This window comes from Lipotes vexillifer, unplaced genomic scaffold (assembly GCF_000442215.2).
Source record: "Lipotes vexillifer unplaced genomic scaffold, Lipotes_vexillifer_v1.1 scaffold1824, whole genome shotgun sequence".
NCBI lineage: Eukaryota > Metazoa > Chordata > Mammalia > Artiodactyla > Lipotidae > Lipotes > Lipotes vexillifer.
Window position 1 is genome coordinate 914323 of NW_006789288.1, and position 17830 is coordinate 932152.

The window sequence follows — 17830 nt, forward strand, 5'->3', positions numbered from 1 at the left end:
GTGTAGGGAGGGGACGTTAGGCCAGGGCGGCTTCACCTCCCAGAAGAGCCTGAGGAGGCTGGTGGGACAGCAGGAGGCATGAGGTCTGGGGCCTCTCACCCCAGGGCGACCTCCTTGGCTGTCACCCCCTGACGGGTCCTGTCCGTTGCTTTGCTTGGTGCCTGTCTGTGTCATGTCAACCCCATCTCCCCAGTAAACCCCCATCCGCCACTAGAATGTCACTCCATGAGACCAGGGACCCCACTGGCCCTATTCCCAGGTGTGTTCTCAGTGTCAAAACTAGAGCCCCACCCACACTAGTTGCTCAGTAAATATTTGTTGAGTGAACAAATGAATAGATCAGTGAACTAATGGTTCTTAGGCAGGCGTGGTTTTTTTCTTTTTTAACTTCTCTGAACCTTTAGTTTCTCATCAGTAAAAGGGAGATTGTTCTATAGTCTCCAGTCTCTTGTGGGGATAAAAGAGGTGATTTTATATTTGCATGTGGCCTGCAGTTTCTTTCCGTCCCCTTCCAAGCCTTCAGGTGCTCTCTGGGCAGTTCTGTAGACAGAGCGGAGAGTCCCCCTGCCCACCTGGAGATGCCATGTGTTGTAGGTTCCTGCCTGCGTTAGACTGTCAGCATCACCCTTCCTGGCCCTGCCTTAGAAAAGGCCCGTGGAAGGCCGGCGTTTGCTGAGTGGATAAGTGTTGTTAATGGTGAACGGCTCCTATGCCTCATTCTCCAATCGGTTCACCCATTTGGACTTCAGAGTTTCTTTGGGTGACTCCTAGGCCTTCCTGCGGGATGGCAAGAAGGTCCAGTGTATTTGGGGCTGAACATGATCAAAGTTTGAGTGAGACTTACGACAACTCCCCAAGAGAACATTGGTCTACTCTGCTTGTCAGCCATAAAGAGGCTGACACTACAAATGGGAGAATAAAGGAGTTATTTAAAAATGCAGGTGCCCAACTTGAAATCCTTCAAGTTAGTATGGAGCTGGTGTCTGGTATTTCAGAGGTGGGAACGCTGTCCTCGCTGTGTTTTCAGAACAGTTCAGTGTCTCTGAGTTTCAGTTTTCCCACCTGAGAAATGAGAGGGGTGGGAAGACTCCCCGCAATCTTTTCTAGTTCTGACATTTTCACGTGGTATGAGAGCAGTGGAGAGGGTAATAAAAATAGTTACCACTTACTAATCCTCACAGCATGAAGTAGGTACTGTCAGAAATGCATTATGTTTAGATCTGGAAACGACTTTCTCAAACACACACACACAGATGTGCACACATAATGCACATGGATACACACACATGCACGTGGATGTGCACACATGTACATGGATTCACACATGTGCACACGGATATGCACACATACACGTGAACATGGATACACACGTGTGCACGTGGATATGCACACGTACACACATGCACGTGCACACATGTGCACGTGGATATGGACACGTACACACATGCACATGGACACACGTGTGCACACATACATGCACATGGACACACACATGCATACACGTGCACGTGGATATGCACACATACACGCATGCACCTCAAATTCATACAAGGGTAGATGAGACAGGACCTAGATGAAGGGAGGTCAAAGAGGGGAAAATCTAGAACATTCATCTCCAGTTCCTTACCATTTATTGTATAAACATGCTGCCCACCTTATAAAACCATCGCTGGATCTCACGTGGTCCATGTTTCCTGACTTCAGGCTGTGATCTAAAACATGTTTCTCAAGCCTTGAAGTTTATGTAGGCACGGGGCTGAGGATTCATTTTTTGCAAAGAGATGAGGTACACTTTCAGCCCCTTTCTGCTGAGACTTTGAGTGTCAGGAAACACAGGGAGGAGGGACCCAGAGGGAGTGAAGAGAGAGGAAACTGGCCTTTGAACCCACTAGTTCAGGAGACCCTGAAACTCACAGGGCACCATGAATATTCCGAAGCACAGACAACGCAGGAACAGAAAGGGCCAAGTGATTGCTTCATAGGTGTCTCTTCTTTAAAGACTTGTTTGTTTATTTGTTTGTTTCTTAAAATTTCCATTTGCCTCCTGAAAAAGAAAGCTTGTGGCATTTCGACTTCCCTTGGAAGCCTCCATCAGCTTGTCCTGCTGGCCCATGATGCATTTGGGATGCCCCAGTGCTCCCAGTGTGGCTGCTGTAACAACTGTAGGGCATGGATCAGGAGGTTTCCTACCTCAGGTGGACCATCACTCAGGTCAAGGGAAAAAGCCTCCAAGTGGCCGTGATAGGATTACACAGGGGTTGCCTAGCTCACTGGACTTCGGGCTCCAGGTCTCCAGGCCAGGTTACCTACATTGATACAACCACCCATCACCACCTGCTACACCCAATAGTAGTAATACTTTCACAGCACTCCTCCCTATGTGCCAGGCACTCTTCTAATTAATCCTCACAGCAATCCTCCGAGTTGAATATAATTCCCATTGTACAGATGAGGAAACTGAGGCACAGAGAGGTCAATAACTTGTCCAAAACCAGAGTGCTGGAGAGTGATAGAGCCAGGCATGAACTGGGGTAGTCTGGTTCTCTCCAGACCACCCTGCACTGCCTTTCAGTTGCAAGATATTCTGACTCTACCCCCAGGAAGAAGTATGATCTCATGTTGAGTCTCCTCAGATACCACATGGCTGGACAGATAGCAGTCATAACGCTCACCCTTCATTTTTCCATTTCCTACGTTTTCTAAGCAGAGGAGTATTAGAAGGTATTGGGAGGAGACACATAGGGAGTTGGGGTTTAGGGGTGTTGGGGGCATTGGAAAGAGAGCTGACAGTTGGAGCAATGACATCAGAGCCTGTGATTCTCTCCCCCTTCCTGAAGGGTACAGACTAGATCCCAGAGGGTGAAAGTGGCTGCTCCAGGTCACAGGGTGGGTAAGCTTCAGGGTCATCCCTCACCCCAGCCCGACCTGACCGTAACCCCAAGTGTTTCACCACCAGGACACACTGCCTGGGTTTCCCTGGCAATTAGGGAAACTGGTGTTTGGATTTCACACACGCCTCTAGGAGAGAAGGAGGCATCACAGTCTCATAGACCTTTCCCTCAAAGGGACGTTAAGACCTCCACAAGCCTCCACCCGCAAAGTCAAGGGCCTAGTGTTGTTCCAGGCATGGTGGGCTGGTGGGTCGGAAACATGAAATGTTACCCCATGTCTCAGATGTCAAAACCTATTTACTGAAGTGCTTTCTTTTTTCTTTTTCTAGAACAGAGCCCAGCTGAAAGCCCTTTTCACCATAACAATAGAAGAAAAGATAACGGTAGGAGAAAATCTTTGACCTGGACACCCGCTTTATGCCCCCAGTGTGTCTTTTTATGTCTTTGGTGTGTGGTCTCTTGCTGTCCTCAGAGCCAAGGGTAGGGGCCTACCGCTGGCCTTAGCCTCCCAGACACGAGCCAAGGCTGGGGGCTCTGTGCAGTCTGGGGTCCCCCAGTGTGGCCTGAGGCTGTCTGGCTAGTTTCCTGGATGACCCTTTCATCTGGGCAAGACAGGTCAGTCACTGCCTGGACAGGCTGGGGCCTCACCCACCCATCAGCCGACTGGTACCCGCCCTGCAGTGTTCACCCCACGGCTAGTGGGTGGTCATGTTTTGTCTTCCCAGAGCTGCCCAGGGCCCTGCAGGCCTGCTTCTGCTGTTCACCATTAACATTTCTCCAGTTTTGTTCATCATTCAATCACCCACAGCTCATGCATTCACTCATTCACATGTTCATCAAGTGTTTATTCACTATATAACCACGGTCCACATTTCTTAAGCACCTACTAGGTGCCAGGCATCCTAAGCAGTCTTCATTTGCTGAATTGTGACATCTTCACCATAATCTGAGGGGATAGATTATATTTTAAATCACCTCCATTTCAAAGATGGAGAAACTGAGGCACACTTAGGTCAAGTCATTTGCCCAAAGTCACATGGCTAGGGTGTCAGTGTTCCCAAGACCACTCCCAGGTGCAGTGATTCCCTAGGAGGGCTCACAGGACCGCACATATAGTCTTACTCCGGCTGATTTATGACAGAGAAAGGATGCAAAGCAGAATCAGCAAAGGGAACAGGGACTCAAGGCAAGGTCTGGAGGACACCAGGTGCAGGCTTCCAGGGTCCTCTCCCAGTGGAGACCCGTAGGACATGCTTAATTCCTCTGGCATCAAGTTGTGACAGCACATGTGAAGTGCTGTCTACCAGGGAAGCTCATTAGAGACCCAGTACCAGGGTTTGTACTGGGAGCTGGGCATGGGGCACCCTCTGCCTGGTACCTCCCAGGAGGACAGCATGTATTCAGTGTACACCACATTCTTTGCCCAACTGTTTAGGCCCTGTGAGACCCTCTTATCAGGAGATGGTGGGAACCCTCTGAAACCTGAGTTCCCAGACACCAGCCAAGGCCCAGCACCTTGAGCAGGCCTCCCAGAGGATGGAATTCTCAGGCCTGCTGTGTGAACGCCATTCTGCACAGGTAGTGTTAGAATAAGATATGAACCCAGGCCCTTTGGCTCCAGAGCCCTGCTGCTGGGCAGTCGGCCACACTGCCTCCTAGTGAGCCGAATGCCTGCACACATGAGGCCGGCACAAAACCCGAGTCAGGCACACAGGTGCAGACAGTTCCTGCCGGGCGGCACCATGTCTGATTCCTTCCTGCATCCCGCATGGTGCCTTACATTGTGGGTGGCACTCAACAGGTAAATATCCCGTGACTGAGCTGATTGTTGTCAATGCTGCATGATTGCAATAAAGGTCGGTATTGATGAGCCCTTTCTCCGTGGCCCAGACCTCCTCACATGGATGGAGGCGAGCCATACCCAGGTCTTCAGGGCTGTCTCCAGCTCATTGCCTTCAGGAGAAACAGGCATAGGTGGTCCCCCTGGGCTGCAGACCCATGGGTACAAGGCTTGGCAGTGGAGCAATGGGTTGGATTTCAGCCTCGCTGGCCCCTGGGCCAGGTGACCTCTGCCTGTGGACCACGTTCAAGGAGGTCATTATCGAGTGGGGAGATGAGACATATGCAGGTGATGGCCCTAGAGTGTTGTGGGAACAACGGGCTCTTGCACCAGAGGCCACGACTTGCATCCCTGTTTTTCCACGGATTGTATGTGACCTTAGGCACATTACTTACCTCCCTGAACCTCAGTATCCTGGCTGTAAAATGAGAATAATAATAGTACCCGCTTCATAGGGTGGTCGTCAAAGTAAACGGATTGATGCAGGCAAAGCACTCAGCACAGTGCCTTGCATCCTGTAAGCGCTCAATAAACATCATCAGTATTGTTACACATGGAAATAACACTGCTGTGCAAGTGTTCTGTGTTAATTGCGAAAAGAATGTTATGTATCAGGGTCTCAAGCTTAAATTCCCACGAGGGCTGCGCCGGTGCTGTAAGTGTGTGAGTCAGGCCCACGCAAGATTCTAGGGTGCAGTGGAGTCTGAGGCAGCCTGGAGGTTCCGATCGACCATCACCCACCATCCCTCCCCCACACTAAACAAGGGCAAACAGACATTAAACAAGGGCAAAAAGCCAAACAAACCATGTACATCAGCTGTGACTGAACTTGTGAGGTTGTGACCCAACATACAGATCATAGGTGCTGGGGGGTACTGACAAGGGAGAAAGGGTGGGCTGGGCGGGCTGGGTGGATGGCAGGCCTCTTGGAGGAGGTAAGAATTCACTTGGATCTTAAAGGAAGGAGTTAATTAAGGGTGAAGGAGAGGTTTCTAAAATATGTATCTGAAGATCTGACGTCAAGGTTAAGCCTGTTTGACTGTCGGTTGGACGTGAACCAAGGTTTACTGGGCTCGAGCACAGTGCCTGGCATCTTTTAGGTATACGTAAGGAGGAGGCTCAGCCCTTGCCAGCTGCAGCGTGTGTTCTAGCACGGTTGACTTGGGCACCTGCAAAGATAACGTCGTTATACTAGGAAAGTGTGACAGTGATGAATAGGAGGAACTCAGCAGTGAGGTATAAGCTCCTCTGACATTTTTATCAAGCAGTTAAAAAATACAAAGCAAAGACATTGAGTAACCCATTGTGTAAACTGGGAACTGCAACACTTGGAAGAGACGCCATCACCTCCTTAATTTCTTATTAATTTCCTGAGGGTGAAACTGATAGATGTCAACTAAGACCCCAAGAAGCCTTCTTACCCTTTCTGCCTCCTGGATAAATAGAGAGGAAAAGAATCACTCCACCCTGTGCCGGACATTGAGTGCAGGTGTTCTTTTTTAAAAAATTGTATTGGAGTATAGTTGATTTTCAATGTTGTGTTAATTTCTGCTGTACAGCAGAGTGACTCAGTTATACATATGTATATACTTTTTCGTATTCTTTTCCATTGTAGTTTATCACAGGATATTGAGTATAGTTTCCAGTGCTATACAGTAGGACCTTGTTTATCCTATGGATAGTAGTTGAGTGGAGGTGTTCTGATTGAGCTGGACTTCACTCCAGCTTCTTGTAGTGAAGCTGGGCACCCTGCCAGGCACCAGAACAGGTCACCATATTTCACTGCAAGGATCTGAATCTAACCAAGAGAGGGACATTTAAACCAATTGTTATGTCACCCAAATTCATTTGGAGTATAATTCGAATAATAACAATAATAGTGGAATGTGGGGGAGGCATGTGATCAAATCAATCAAAGTTTCACCTGGAAATATAAATTTACAAAAAGCTAGATGAGAAAATTTCAAGATGAAGGGTAACAAAGGAGGATTTGCCCTATTAGCAGATATAAAAAATTAGAAAGCTATATTAATGCTGTATTCAGGTCCTGCAAAAAAAGTCAGACCAGTGGAACAAAATAGAATATCTACACATATGTATACATGATAAAATGATATTTCAAATCAACGGAAAGAGAATGTCTGATTCATAAACTTGGGGGGCAACTGACAGGATCTTTTGGAAGGAAAATGAAGATGAATTTCCTCAACAGATTTAAATCTAAATGGATAAAACAATTTTTAAAGAGTAAATATCGGTTCATATGCTATGAAAAAAAACCATGGGGCAAAACCATGGGTCTGAGTACACAAAATAGTTGAAAACTTTACATTTGAAAAGAGTATTAAAAAAAGGTAAGGGGTAAACTTGGGAAAATATTTGTAGCATACATTAAAAAGGATTAATGTCTTTATAATATATTATAAAGAGCTCCTATTCATTAATAAGATAAAGAATGCCTCAGTAGATAGCTATGTACGATATGAGGATTTCTCAAACACAAAGATTTACAATGTGTGCCCTTGAGCACAGTGGAGGGAACGTGTAACTCCACTGGCAAAATCAGGTGGCTTTGGGTTTAACTCAGAGGGCTGGAAGCATGCAGTCGCATATCATCACGTCTGCCTTCTCTGGGTCACTTTTTCTTTGGATGACTTACCAGCCTTCTGCCTGTTCAGTCCTGCTCCCCTCCAGCCCATCATCCTGAAACACCAGGCTGCTCACTTTCTATTCTGGAGGGGCTCCCCATTGCCTGCTGGATAAAGCCCAATTCCCTTAAGTCAGGATTCAAGCTCCATCAGGAAAGGTGACCTCTGCTATCTCCCTATGCCGTGGGGTTCCTGTGTTTTCCACATCGCTCCGGTTTTACACATGCTGATCCTTTCCTTCCTGTCCTCTGGCAGCTCATAAACATCCTGCAGGACGCTGACCAAATTTCTCCACCTCTGTGATTCCTTCACATCCCCCAAGCAGGCTGGTGGCACCCCTTGCTGGGATCTAGTGGCATTGGGACATCTGGTAAACCTTGTCACTCTGTGACACTGAGATTATTCCCCTGGTTGGCACCTAATACATTTTTGTTGACATCAGAATAGAATTTTTGCCCAGGGGGAGACTTTAAAGATTATCTAGTTTTACTTCCTCATGTAAGAGTGAAAAAAAACTCAGGTCCTGAGAGCCTTTGGGAACTGGCCAAGGTCCTGAAGCTCGATACAACATTGAGGAATGGAATCATGCTGTGCGGTTTGTTCTGTAGTCCCAGCCTTATTCACTGGATTGTAACTTACAGACCTCTGTTAGTGAGTGGGATCGTCTCTGTTTATGGTTACCTTCAAGCTCCTGCTCTTGCCAGAGTTATCAGAGTCTCTGGCCTCAGAGCTGCCCCTCAAGGGCTGGGGGACAAGGGTCAGCAAGTCACTGACTCCTGTGCTCCTTCAAGCAGTTGAAGGATTTCAACTAAATTACTCCTAAAATGTCTTTCAGAGAAATCATTCTGCATGCCCTCCCCTTCAAACATTTCCTGGTTTGGGGAGGGGGTGGGATTTAATATGTCTATTATGGACATTTTAAACAAACAACCCTTCCACACACACACACACACACACACACACACACACACACAGAGAGAGAGAGAGAGAGAGACAGACAGACAGACACAAGGAGAAAGTTAGAAGAATAAGATAACATTTCTTCATATCCCCACCACCAGAGATAACCATTGCCAGCATGGTAGTTTCTTGCCTTCTCCAAGTCTATAAATATATTTATTACATAATTGAAGTCAAATTGTATAAACAATTTTTCCTCATGCTCTTGTAACTTGTTATTGGATTTTAAGCACTTAAAGCATTTCTTTTGAAAATCTTTTTGTCTGGCATTGCTCTTCATAAATGCAGTGGTGGAACTCATCAGAGGAATCTGCTACCAGCTAATATGTGATTAAAGTGGTGGTAATAACGGATTCTTTCCCAGCGACAAGAAGGAAAGTTAGTGCGGGCTCTGGGGGTGAGACAGCTGGGATCACTGAGCCACCTCTTCTTCTTTATTCTTAGATAATGAAGTTTAAGGTAGATAGGCTCTTTGAAATTCTGTACTTACAATGATTATCAGTGGAATTTGTCTGCAAGATTTTTGCCCTCATTTTACAGGTGGGGAAACTGTAGCTCAGGGAGGGAAAGGCTCAGGGTCCCACAGTGTGGTAGGGGAGGAGCTGAGAGTTGAGCCCGCAATGAGGGCCCAAGTCCATGGTCTTTACGAGTATGTTCTGCTGCTTCCCATAGCGTTGTTTCCGGTTCTCATCATTTCTCCATTGGCTGCGTCATCCGGGTTCACCCTCCTCCAGGCTTTCTCTTTCTAAAATACTGATATGACCATGTTACTTCCTGGCTTAAAACCCTGCAGGGAGCCCCCTGAGCCTGTAGGGTGATGTCACAAATCCCTAACCTTCTCTTGAAGGCCCTCTGGGACCTGGGCTGTGTCTCTTCCATCTGCAAGTCCTGCCCATGTTGTTCCCTCTGCCTGGCTCACCCTCCTCCTGGCCTGGTTCATTGTCCTCTCCCCACGGGTCACCTCTTGGAATGTCTTCTTTGTCCTTTGAGCTGGGTTAGGGGCTGCCCCTCTTCTCTCCTTGCCCTAGTCACACATGTCACCCCAGCCTGCGTGCCTGGCCATTCCTCTATAGGATGCTGAGCTCCTTGGAGCAGGGCCTGGGTCTCTTTCCTCCTTGTCTTTCCTTGTCAGGAAAGGTTACCACCACATCTAAACATTGAGTCAAACCTGGCAGTAATTGTGATGTAGCCACTTAATAGAAATTTTCAGGTAAATGGAATTATAGCAAAGCTTGGTTTTTGCACCCATGAAGTGTGAATTCTGTATGTAAAGCATTGTTCTAAAGATTAAAAAGGAATTACTTGGCCTCTGATGAAAGTTCAATAAAGATGTTGATAGTTAAGCATAGTTTTGAAGGGAAGGCTTTTGGCCAGAGACTCAGGAATTCTAAAATTCTAACCTGCTAGTCACTTACCACAAAAGAGTGAGCTGTATACTCAGAGAGGGAATCAAAATGTTCACAGCGGCACAAGCCCCTAATGACTCAAGGCAGGGCTCCTGGTAGAAGGCCAGGCTGGAGCTTGAGCCCTGGAGAGGCAGCTGCGGTCTGAAGACTACTGCCTAGACCGTGGAGTGTGAATCCTGGGTCTGTTCCTTGTTAGCTCTGTGACCTTGGGCCTTTTATTTAACTTATTTATACTTTGGCATTGTAATCTGTAAAATATGGGTTAAAACAGTGCCCACTTTATACTACTGCCACGGGGAGTGAATGGATAAAGCATGTAAAGCACTTGGAACTATCCTTGGCACTCAGTATCTGCTCAATACATATTAGCTATAATGATGGTGGTGATGATGGTGATAATGATGGTATTGCTGGTGAGGATGGTGATGCTATGGTAAGGACGATGATGGTGATGATGATGGTGATGGTGGTGACGGTGATGTTGAGGGTGATGATGATGATGATGACGATGATGGTGATATGAGTGATTATGGGGATTTTCCTTCCCATAAAGCTAAATCTTGAGATTCAGTCTTCTTTGGCCATTTATATGGAGGAAGGAAGTTGAAGAATAGAGGCATTGAGGACAGGTCAGGGGATCAGGACCTATAGCTTAAGTTAGTAACAGAGGTAAATGAAGCAGGTTGAAAAGAAGAAAGTGGGACTTGTGAGTGGGCTGGCCTCAAGGACATGGTCTTCACCTAGGTTTGCTTATCACCTGGTATTGGAAAGTAGGAATTGCAAGATCTCAAGGTGGAGATTCAGAGAAGGTGGAGGTGGGAAGAGGAGGAGTGAGGTGGCTTGTCTTGGCTGTTCTACTTCCTAAAGCAGGAAAGGGAGGAAGGGAGGGAGACTTTGAGAGAATGAGTTAGTTTTGTTCCTGATTTTTTTAGTACATAGACGCTGCCTGCCTGTAATTCTGTCCCAATATCTGTTTCTGGTTCTCGTCCATCAGACAAGTAACTTCTACCACGGTGTGGGAGGTTGAGACTAAAAATGTGTTTAGAAAACCACACAGCCCCCTGGACGGCAAGTAGTGTAATGTACCGGGGAGAACACAGACTTTGGAATTAAGCAGAGCTAGCTCTGTCCCTCTTTAACTATGGACTTTGATTAACTACCTGATCTCTTTGCATCTCCATTTATCTATCAGTGGAATGGGAATAATACATCCCCTGCAGGATTGCTGAAGATTGAATGAGATAAAGCAATACCACACTTTTTCAGTTTCCTAGGGCTGCCACAACAAATTATCACAAAGCTTAGAACAACAGAAATTTATTCTCTCACGGTTCTGGAGGCTCGAAGACTGAAATCAAGGTGTCGGCAGAGTCATGCTCCCTTTGAAGACTCTAGGGAAGAATCCTTCCTTGCTTCTTCCCAGCTTCAAGTGGCTCCTGGAAATGCTTCCTTGGTTGTAGCTGCATCACTCCAATCTCTGCCTCCACGGTCACATCGTCTTTTCTCTGTGTGTGTCTGTCTCCAAATCTCCCTCTCCTTATAAGGATACAGTCACCGGATTTAGGACCCACCCTAATTCAGTATGACCTCATCTTAACTTGACTATGTGTGCAAAGACCTCATTTCCAAATGAGGTCACACGCATAGGTACTGAGGGTTAAGATTTCAGCATAGCTTTTTGGAGGACACAGTTCAACCCCCTACGTGCATCTAGCCCAGGGAGTGGCATATTGCAGGTGATCAAATGTCATTCATTCCCTTACCTCTCCATTCTTCTCCCTAAAGCTGTAAAATTAAAAGTGTTTGCCTTCTGTCAGTAGCAAACTTTGAAAACAAATCGCTGATCTATAGCCTTTTGTTCTCTTTAGACACAGATGTTTTGTCTCCTTTCCATCAGTATTTTAATGTAACCTGTTTGCACTGCTTTTCATAGTTACCCAGTTTATTGATTTTCTTCTTATCTGATAGGTTCACAAATCAGAGCTTAGAAGGCTATTTCCAGTGCAAATGGAGAACCTGCATTTCAATTTGGTGCTAATGAAAATATAAGATTTAGAATCAGGATGTTTGAGTCTGGAAACAGAATTGGTTTCCTGACCACCTCTGATAACAGTCTCTATGGACAGAGGCTGATTCATCATAGGCGAGTCATATGTGGCAACACACTTTAATTCAGATTCCAGTAATTGTCTGGACCGAAGCTCCTGTTCCCAACCTAACTTGGCTTTGACTCTTTGGAAGGTCAGGTTGGCCTTGTTGGTCTGTCAGAAAAATTTAACCTTAACTACAGTGTGCATTGTGACCACAGTAATGAGGAATGGGTTAGTTGTCTTCCAGCTCCTACATAATGCATTAAATGTTCCCATAATCTGCAGCTACTTTTTTACTGAAGTGTAGTTGATTTACAGTGTTGCATAAGTTCCAGGTGTACAGAAAAGTGATTCAGTTATACATATATATATATATATATATTCTTATTCATATTCTTTTCCCTTGTAAGTTATTAAAACATATTGAGTATAGTTCCCTGTGCTACACAGTAGGATCTTGTTGGTTATTTTACATATAGTAGTGTATATATGTTAATCCCAAACTCTTAATTTATCCCTCCCCACAACCTTTCCCCTTTGGTAACCATGAGTTTGTTTCCTATGTCTGTGGGTTTATTTCTATTTTGTATATAAGTTCATTTGTATCATTTTTTTAGATTCCACATATAAGTGATATCTTATGATATTTGTCTTTCTGTCTGGTTTAATTCACTTAGTATGATCATCTCTAGGTCCATCCATGTTGCTGCAAATGGCATTATTTCATTCTTTTTTATGGCTGAGTAATATTCCATTGTATATATATGTACCACGTCTTCTTCATCCATTCATCTGTCGATGGATATTTAGGTTGCTTCCATGTCTTGACTATTATAAATAGTGCTGCAATGAACATTGGGACCTGCAACCATTTTGAATTAAACTTGTCACAGGTTGGCTTCTCTGGAAGCAGATGCCAAGACAGAATTGGGGTATAACATGGTAACCAGTGTGCAGAAAAGTTGACATAGCTGGCCTGAGACTGCTATCCTTAGAAAGCCCTACTTACAAGGTTAGCCCTTGGCTGGCATCTGGGAACTTGGATTTCAGGATGATTCTCACCATTTACTGAACTATGGGTGGCTCACCCACCTAAACTGTTTTTATGAAGAATATATTTTATGTTGAACACCTCATTTCCATCTGGAGTCTGGGATTTTGGTACATGCCAGGCAGAGGGTGCCTAAGTGACTAGTCCCGAATAAAAACCTTGGGTACCGAGTCTCAAATGAGCTTCACTGGTGGACAGCGTTTATGCTCATTGCTGCAGGAATTAAGCGTGCCCTTTGTAGCTCCGCTGGGAGACGACCTTAGAAGCTTGCTCCTGGTTTCCCCAGACTTTGCCCCACATGCCTTTTCCTTTTGCTGAATTTTCTTCGTATCCTTTCACTGTAATCATAGCTGTGAGAATGATTATATGCTGAGTCCTTTGTGATTATATATGAGTCTTAGTGAATCATCTAACCTGGGGGTGGTCATGGGGTTCCCCCAACACAATCAGATCACCTGTGAAGGGGAGGAGGAGGAAGCAGGTTTGGGCAGAGAAAGAAGTCAAGTGTGATCCAGGCTGACAAAGCTTCACCTGGCAGAGAGCTGTGGGGCAAGTGTTGTCACCTGTCTGAGCATCCCTCATCAGGCTAAATGGCTGGCCATTATGCCTCTGCCTTGTTCTGTTACCAGATGTCGGCATGACCTAGGTGAGGTGGCTCTCTGCAGCTGATCTAGACCATGAAGTGGGAGGTCTACTGACCACACTGCCCGTAGCTGGACACCTAGTCCTTCCTTGAAGGGAGATCTGGGTGGTGCATCTCCTAGTCTACCAAACTTACCTTTAGAATTCATTATTATCATTTTTTGTCTCCTGATTATACAAGTAATACATGCCCATTATAGAAAACACAGAAACATAAAGAGAAAATTCATCAAGTAATTACGCTCAACAAAATTCTGGAATATTTTCTTCATAGGTTCCATATGTATATGGGTGCATATATATTATTTTTATTTTAATGTAATTGGAATTTTTATGTATATACAGCTTTGTGTCTTCTTTTAAAATGTTATACTAGGATATAGACATTTTTTATATTACTAAAAATTCAGCACACAAAAGTCAGTTGCTTTTATATACATACACAATGAACAATCCAAAAAGGAAATTAAGAAAACAATTTAATTTACAGTAGCATCAAAAGGAATAAAATACTTAGGAATAAGCTTAACCAAGAGGTAAAAGACTTGTACACTGAAAGCTACAAGACACTGCTGAGAGAAAATTAAAGAAGACCAGTAAGTGGAAAATCATCCCTTGTCCATAGACTGGAAGACTTCATATTGCTATGATCTACAGATGCAGTGCAATCTCTGTCAAAATTCCAGTGGCATTTTTTTGTAGAAATAGAAAGAAAACCCATCCTAACATTCATATGAAATCTCAAAGGAACCCAAATAGCCAAGACAATCTTGGAAAAGAACAAGGTTAGAAGTCTCACACTTCCTGATTTCAAAACTTACTACAGAGCTGCAATAATCAAAGCAGTGTGGTAATGTCATGAAGACAGACATACAGACCAATGAAAAGAATAGAGAGCCCAGGAAAAGAAACCCTCACATCTATAATAAAATGATTTTCAACAAGAGTACCAAGACTATTCAGTGGGGAAAGGATAGTCATTTCAATAAATGATGTTGGGGAAACTGGATATCCAAAATAAAGTTGGGGTCCAAAATAAAGTTGGACCCCTACCTTATACCATGTACAAAAATTAACTCATAGAGCATCAAAGACTTAAATGTAAGACCTAAAACTATAACGCTCTTAGAAGCAAACATGTGGGAAAGCTTCATAACATTGCATTTGGCAGTGATTTCTTGGATATGACCCAAGAGCACAGGTAACAAAAGAAAAAAAAACAGATAAATTGGACTGCATCAAAATTAGCAACTTCTGTGCACCAAAGGACACAATCAACAGAGTGAAGGGCAGCTCACAGAACGGGTGAAAATATTTGCAACTCATTTATCTGATAAAAGGTTAATATCTATACCACATAAAGAAATCCTATGTCTTAGTCTGGGCTGCTATAACAAAGTGACATATACTGAATGGCTTATACAACCCACATTTATTTCTCACAGTTCTTTAGGCTGGGAAGTCTAAGGTCAAAGTAGATACGCCAGTAGATATGGTATCTGGTGAGAACCCATTTCCTGGTTTGTAGATGGTCATCTTCTCATTGAATCTGCCTTAGGCAGAGAGCAGAAAGAGCTCTGGTCCATTTATCTCTTTATAAGGACACCATTTACCTCCCAAAGGCCCCATCTCCTAATACCATCACAAGGGCAGTTAGAATTTCAACATATGAATTTTGGGAATACACACAAACATTCAGTCCCTAATGTCCTACAACTCAATAACAATAATAACCAAACAACCAGATTAAAAAATTGGCAAGGGACTTGAATAGACATTTCTCCAAAGAAGATATACAAATGGATATACAAATGCAAATCACCTCATGCCTGTTAATGTGGCTTTTATTAAAAAAAAAAAAAACAGAAAATAACAAGTGTTGACAAGAATGTGGAATAATTGGAACCCTTGTGCACTGTTGATGGGAATAAAAATGTGCAGCCTTTATGGAAGACAGTATGGTCATTCCTTAAAGAATTAAAAATAGAATTATCATATGACCCAGCAATTCCACACCTGGGTATATCCCCAAAAGAATTGAAAGCAGGGTCTTGAAAAGATTGGTATACTCATGTTTATAACAGCATTATTCACAAGAGCTAAAAGATGGAAACAACCCAAGTGTCTATCAATGGGTGAGTGGATAAACAGATGTGGTGTATTCATACAATGGAATATTAGCCTTAAAAAGAAAGGAAATTCTGACATACGCTACAACATAGATGAAGCTTGAGGGTGTTATGCTAAGTGAAATAAGCAACTCATAAAAAGACAAATACTGTATGATTCTACTAATATGAAGCCCCTAGAGTAATCATATTTATAGAGACAGAAAGTAGAATGGTGGTCACCAGGGGCTGAGGAAGGAGGGAATGGGGAGTTGTTTAATGGGTACAGTGTTTCAGTTTTGCTAAATGGAAAAGTTCTGGAGATGGATGGTGGAGATGGTTGTACAGCGTGGTCGTACTTAACACAACTGTACACTTAAAAATGATTAAAATGGTAAATGTTATGTAATGTGTATTTTACTCCATTTTAAAAAATCATTCAAAATCTCCTTTTAAATGGTTAAACATTCAGAACTTGAAGCTCCTAGAAAGCAAGATCCTTCTAAGAGGTCATCAGGCACACTTATGCTAAAAGATAGTGGAGTGGCTCCTTCAGTATTCTGAGGGAAAAAGATTTTGGACCTTGAGTGATAGTCTCAGCCAAGGTAACAATCAAACGAACACAAAGTAACAATATTTTAACACGTGAGAAATAAAAATATTTTCTAAACCAATTTACTTGAGAACACATAAATATGGAAAATACTCTATCAAACTGAAAAAAAAAAATACAAGAAAGAGGGAGGAATGGAATCCAAAAAACAAGAAAGCAGTAAAGAGAGCTCTAATGACAGCAGTGCAGCAAGCCTAGAAAGTAGCCAGTCCTGAGTAGGTCAGAATGTCAAAGACCTCTGGGAGTGATGATTTTAAGAAAAAAAAAAAAAAAAAAAAAAAAAAAAAAAACAACACAAAAAAAAAAAAAAAGATGACTCCCTGCAACAGCTAATATCATTAAAGAAATGGGTGTATACCAGGAAGAAAAAAGAAAAGCAGTGAGAAACCCCAGGAAAAACAAAAAGTTACACAAGCAAGTATTGGTCCAAGTTGAAGCAAACTAAAACTATGGCATGATTTTGAAAATTGATAGTGTGAGAAAGGGCACTGCAATAAAAATATGTGGCTTTTAGGGGCTTATATTTAGTTATACAGGATTACATTCAATTCCTTTATTATGCAGTGAATACATATGTCTAGTCATAATAATGATATTGCCTTTAAAATTTTTTTATTTTTATTTTTCAGAATTAACTTATTAACCACCACAAAGACTTAATTGTGGTTGCAGAATATACATACATACATGTATGTATAAAATAAATTCTGGAGGGCAGAAGTGGTGAAAGGAGAGGTGGAAGCAAATATGGGGCACTAGTTTCACCAAGTTTCTTCTTTCTTTCTTAGTAAGAACACAAGAAATATTCTCTAAATTTAATGCCATAAAAACTGTTTCATTTTTTTTAAGTTAGACAAAGGTAGCTAACTGAATATAACCATTGAAATTGGGAGAAAGTGTAGGGAGGGTTATTTGTAGGTAACAATCCTTCAAAATTTGGGGGTTAAAAATTCGTGAGCTAAAATCCACATCTGTCATAGCAGGAATTCATAAGTAATGTGTAATGTTGACATATCAAGAAATAAAGATGTATGCATAATTTGTAGAGTATTTAGGTTAACTAACCATTCTGGTTCACTAAACCATAGCAACTAAAACCAGTATCTATTTAAGAGAGTTGCCTCTGGGAAGTGGGGTTAGAAGAGGATGCAGAAGGACACACAGGATATTTGCTTCTCTTTTTAAACGCTTGGCTTCTGTTAAACACCTTTTTTTCCCTAGCAGACATGCATTATTCTGCTTCTCAAAACTTGTAAAATGACTGCCTGATTGGCCATTATGGATAGAATAACTCATAGAAGCTTAAAATATTTAACCATTCTTTGTGTCGTGGAGCATTTAGGATACGTCCCATTTGTGTTATTTTATATAATGTTCTTTAAAACAGCCTTATATATAAATAAATCTTCATGCATATTTCTGGATCAAACCAACCTGTGTATAAGCTTTTATGCCTATTTTTGAATTATCTCCTGAGGAGTGAATCCTGGATATGAAATCACTAGGTTAAAGGGGTGAACATTTTAAAGCCCCTTGTTATGGACACAGACACTTTTTCCCTTTCATTTTTGAGTATAGGCA

At 43.1% G+C, this 17830-nt stretch overlaps 1 protein-coding gene across 1 annotated transcript in view; it reads left to right on the forward strand.

The window, feature by feature from the left end:
- EVC2 (EvC ciliary complex subunit 2) overlaps window positions 1–17830 on the forward strand; it is a 145743-nt gene that overhangs the window by 24302 nt on the left and 103611 nt on the right. Inside the window, exon 7 of the mRNA XM_007462462.1 lies at window positions 3221–3274. Within this exon, the coding sequence (XP_007462524.1) occupies window positions 3221–3274 (54 nt within the window). The remainder of the gene's footprint in view (window positions 1–3220; window positions 3275–17830) is intronic.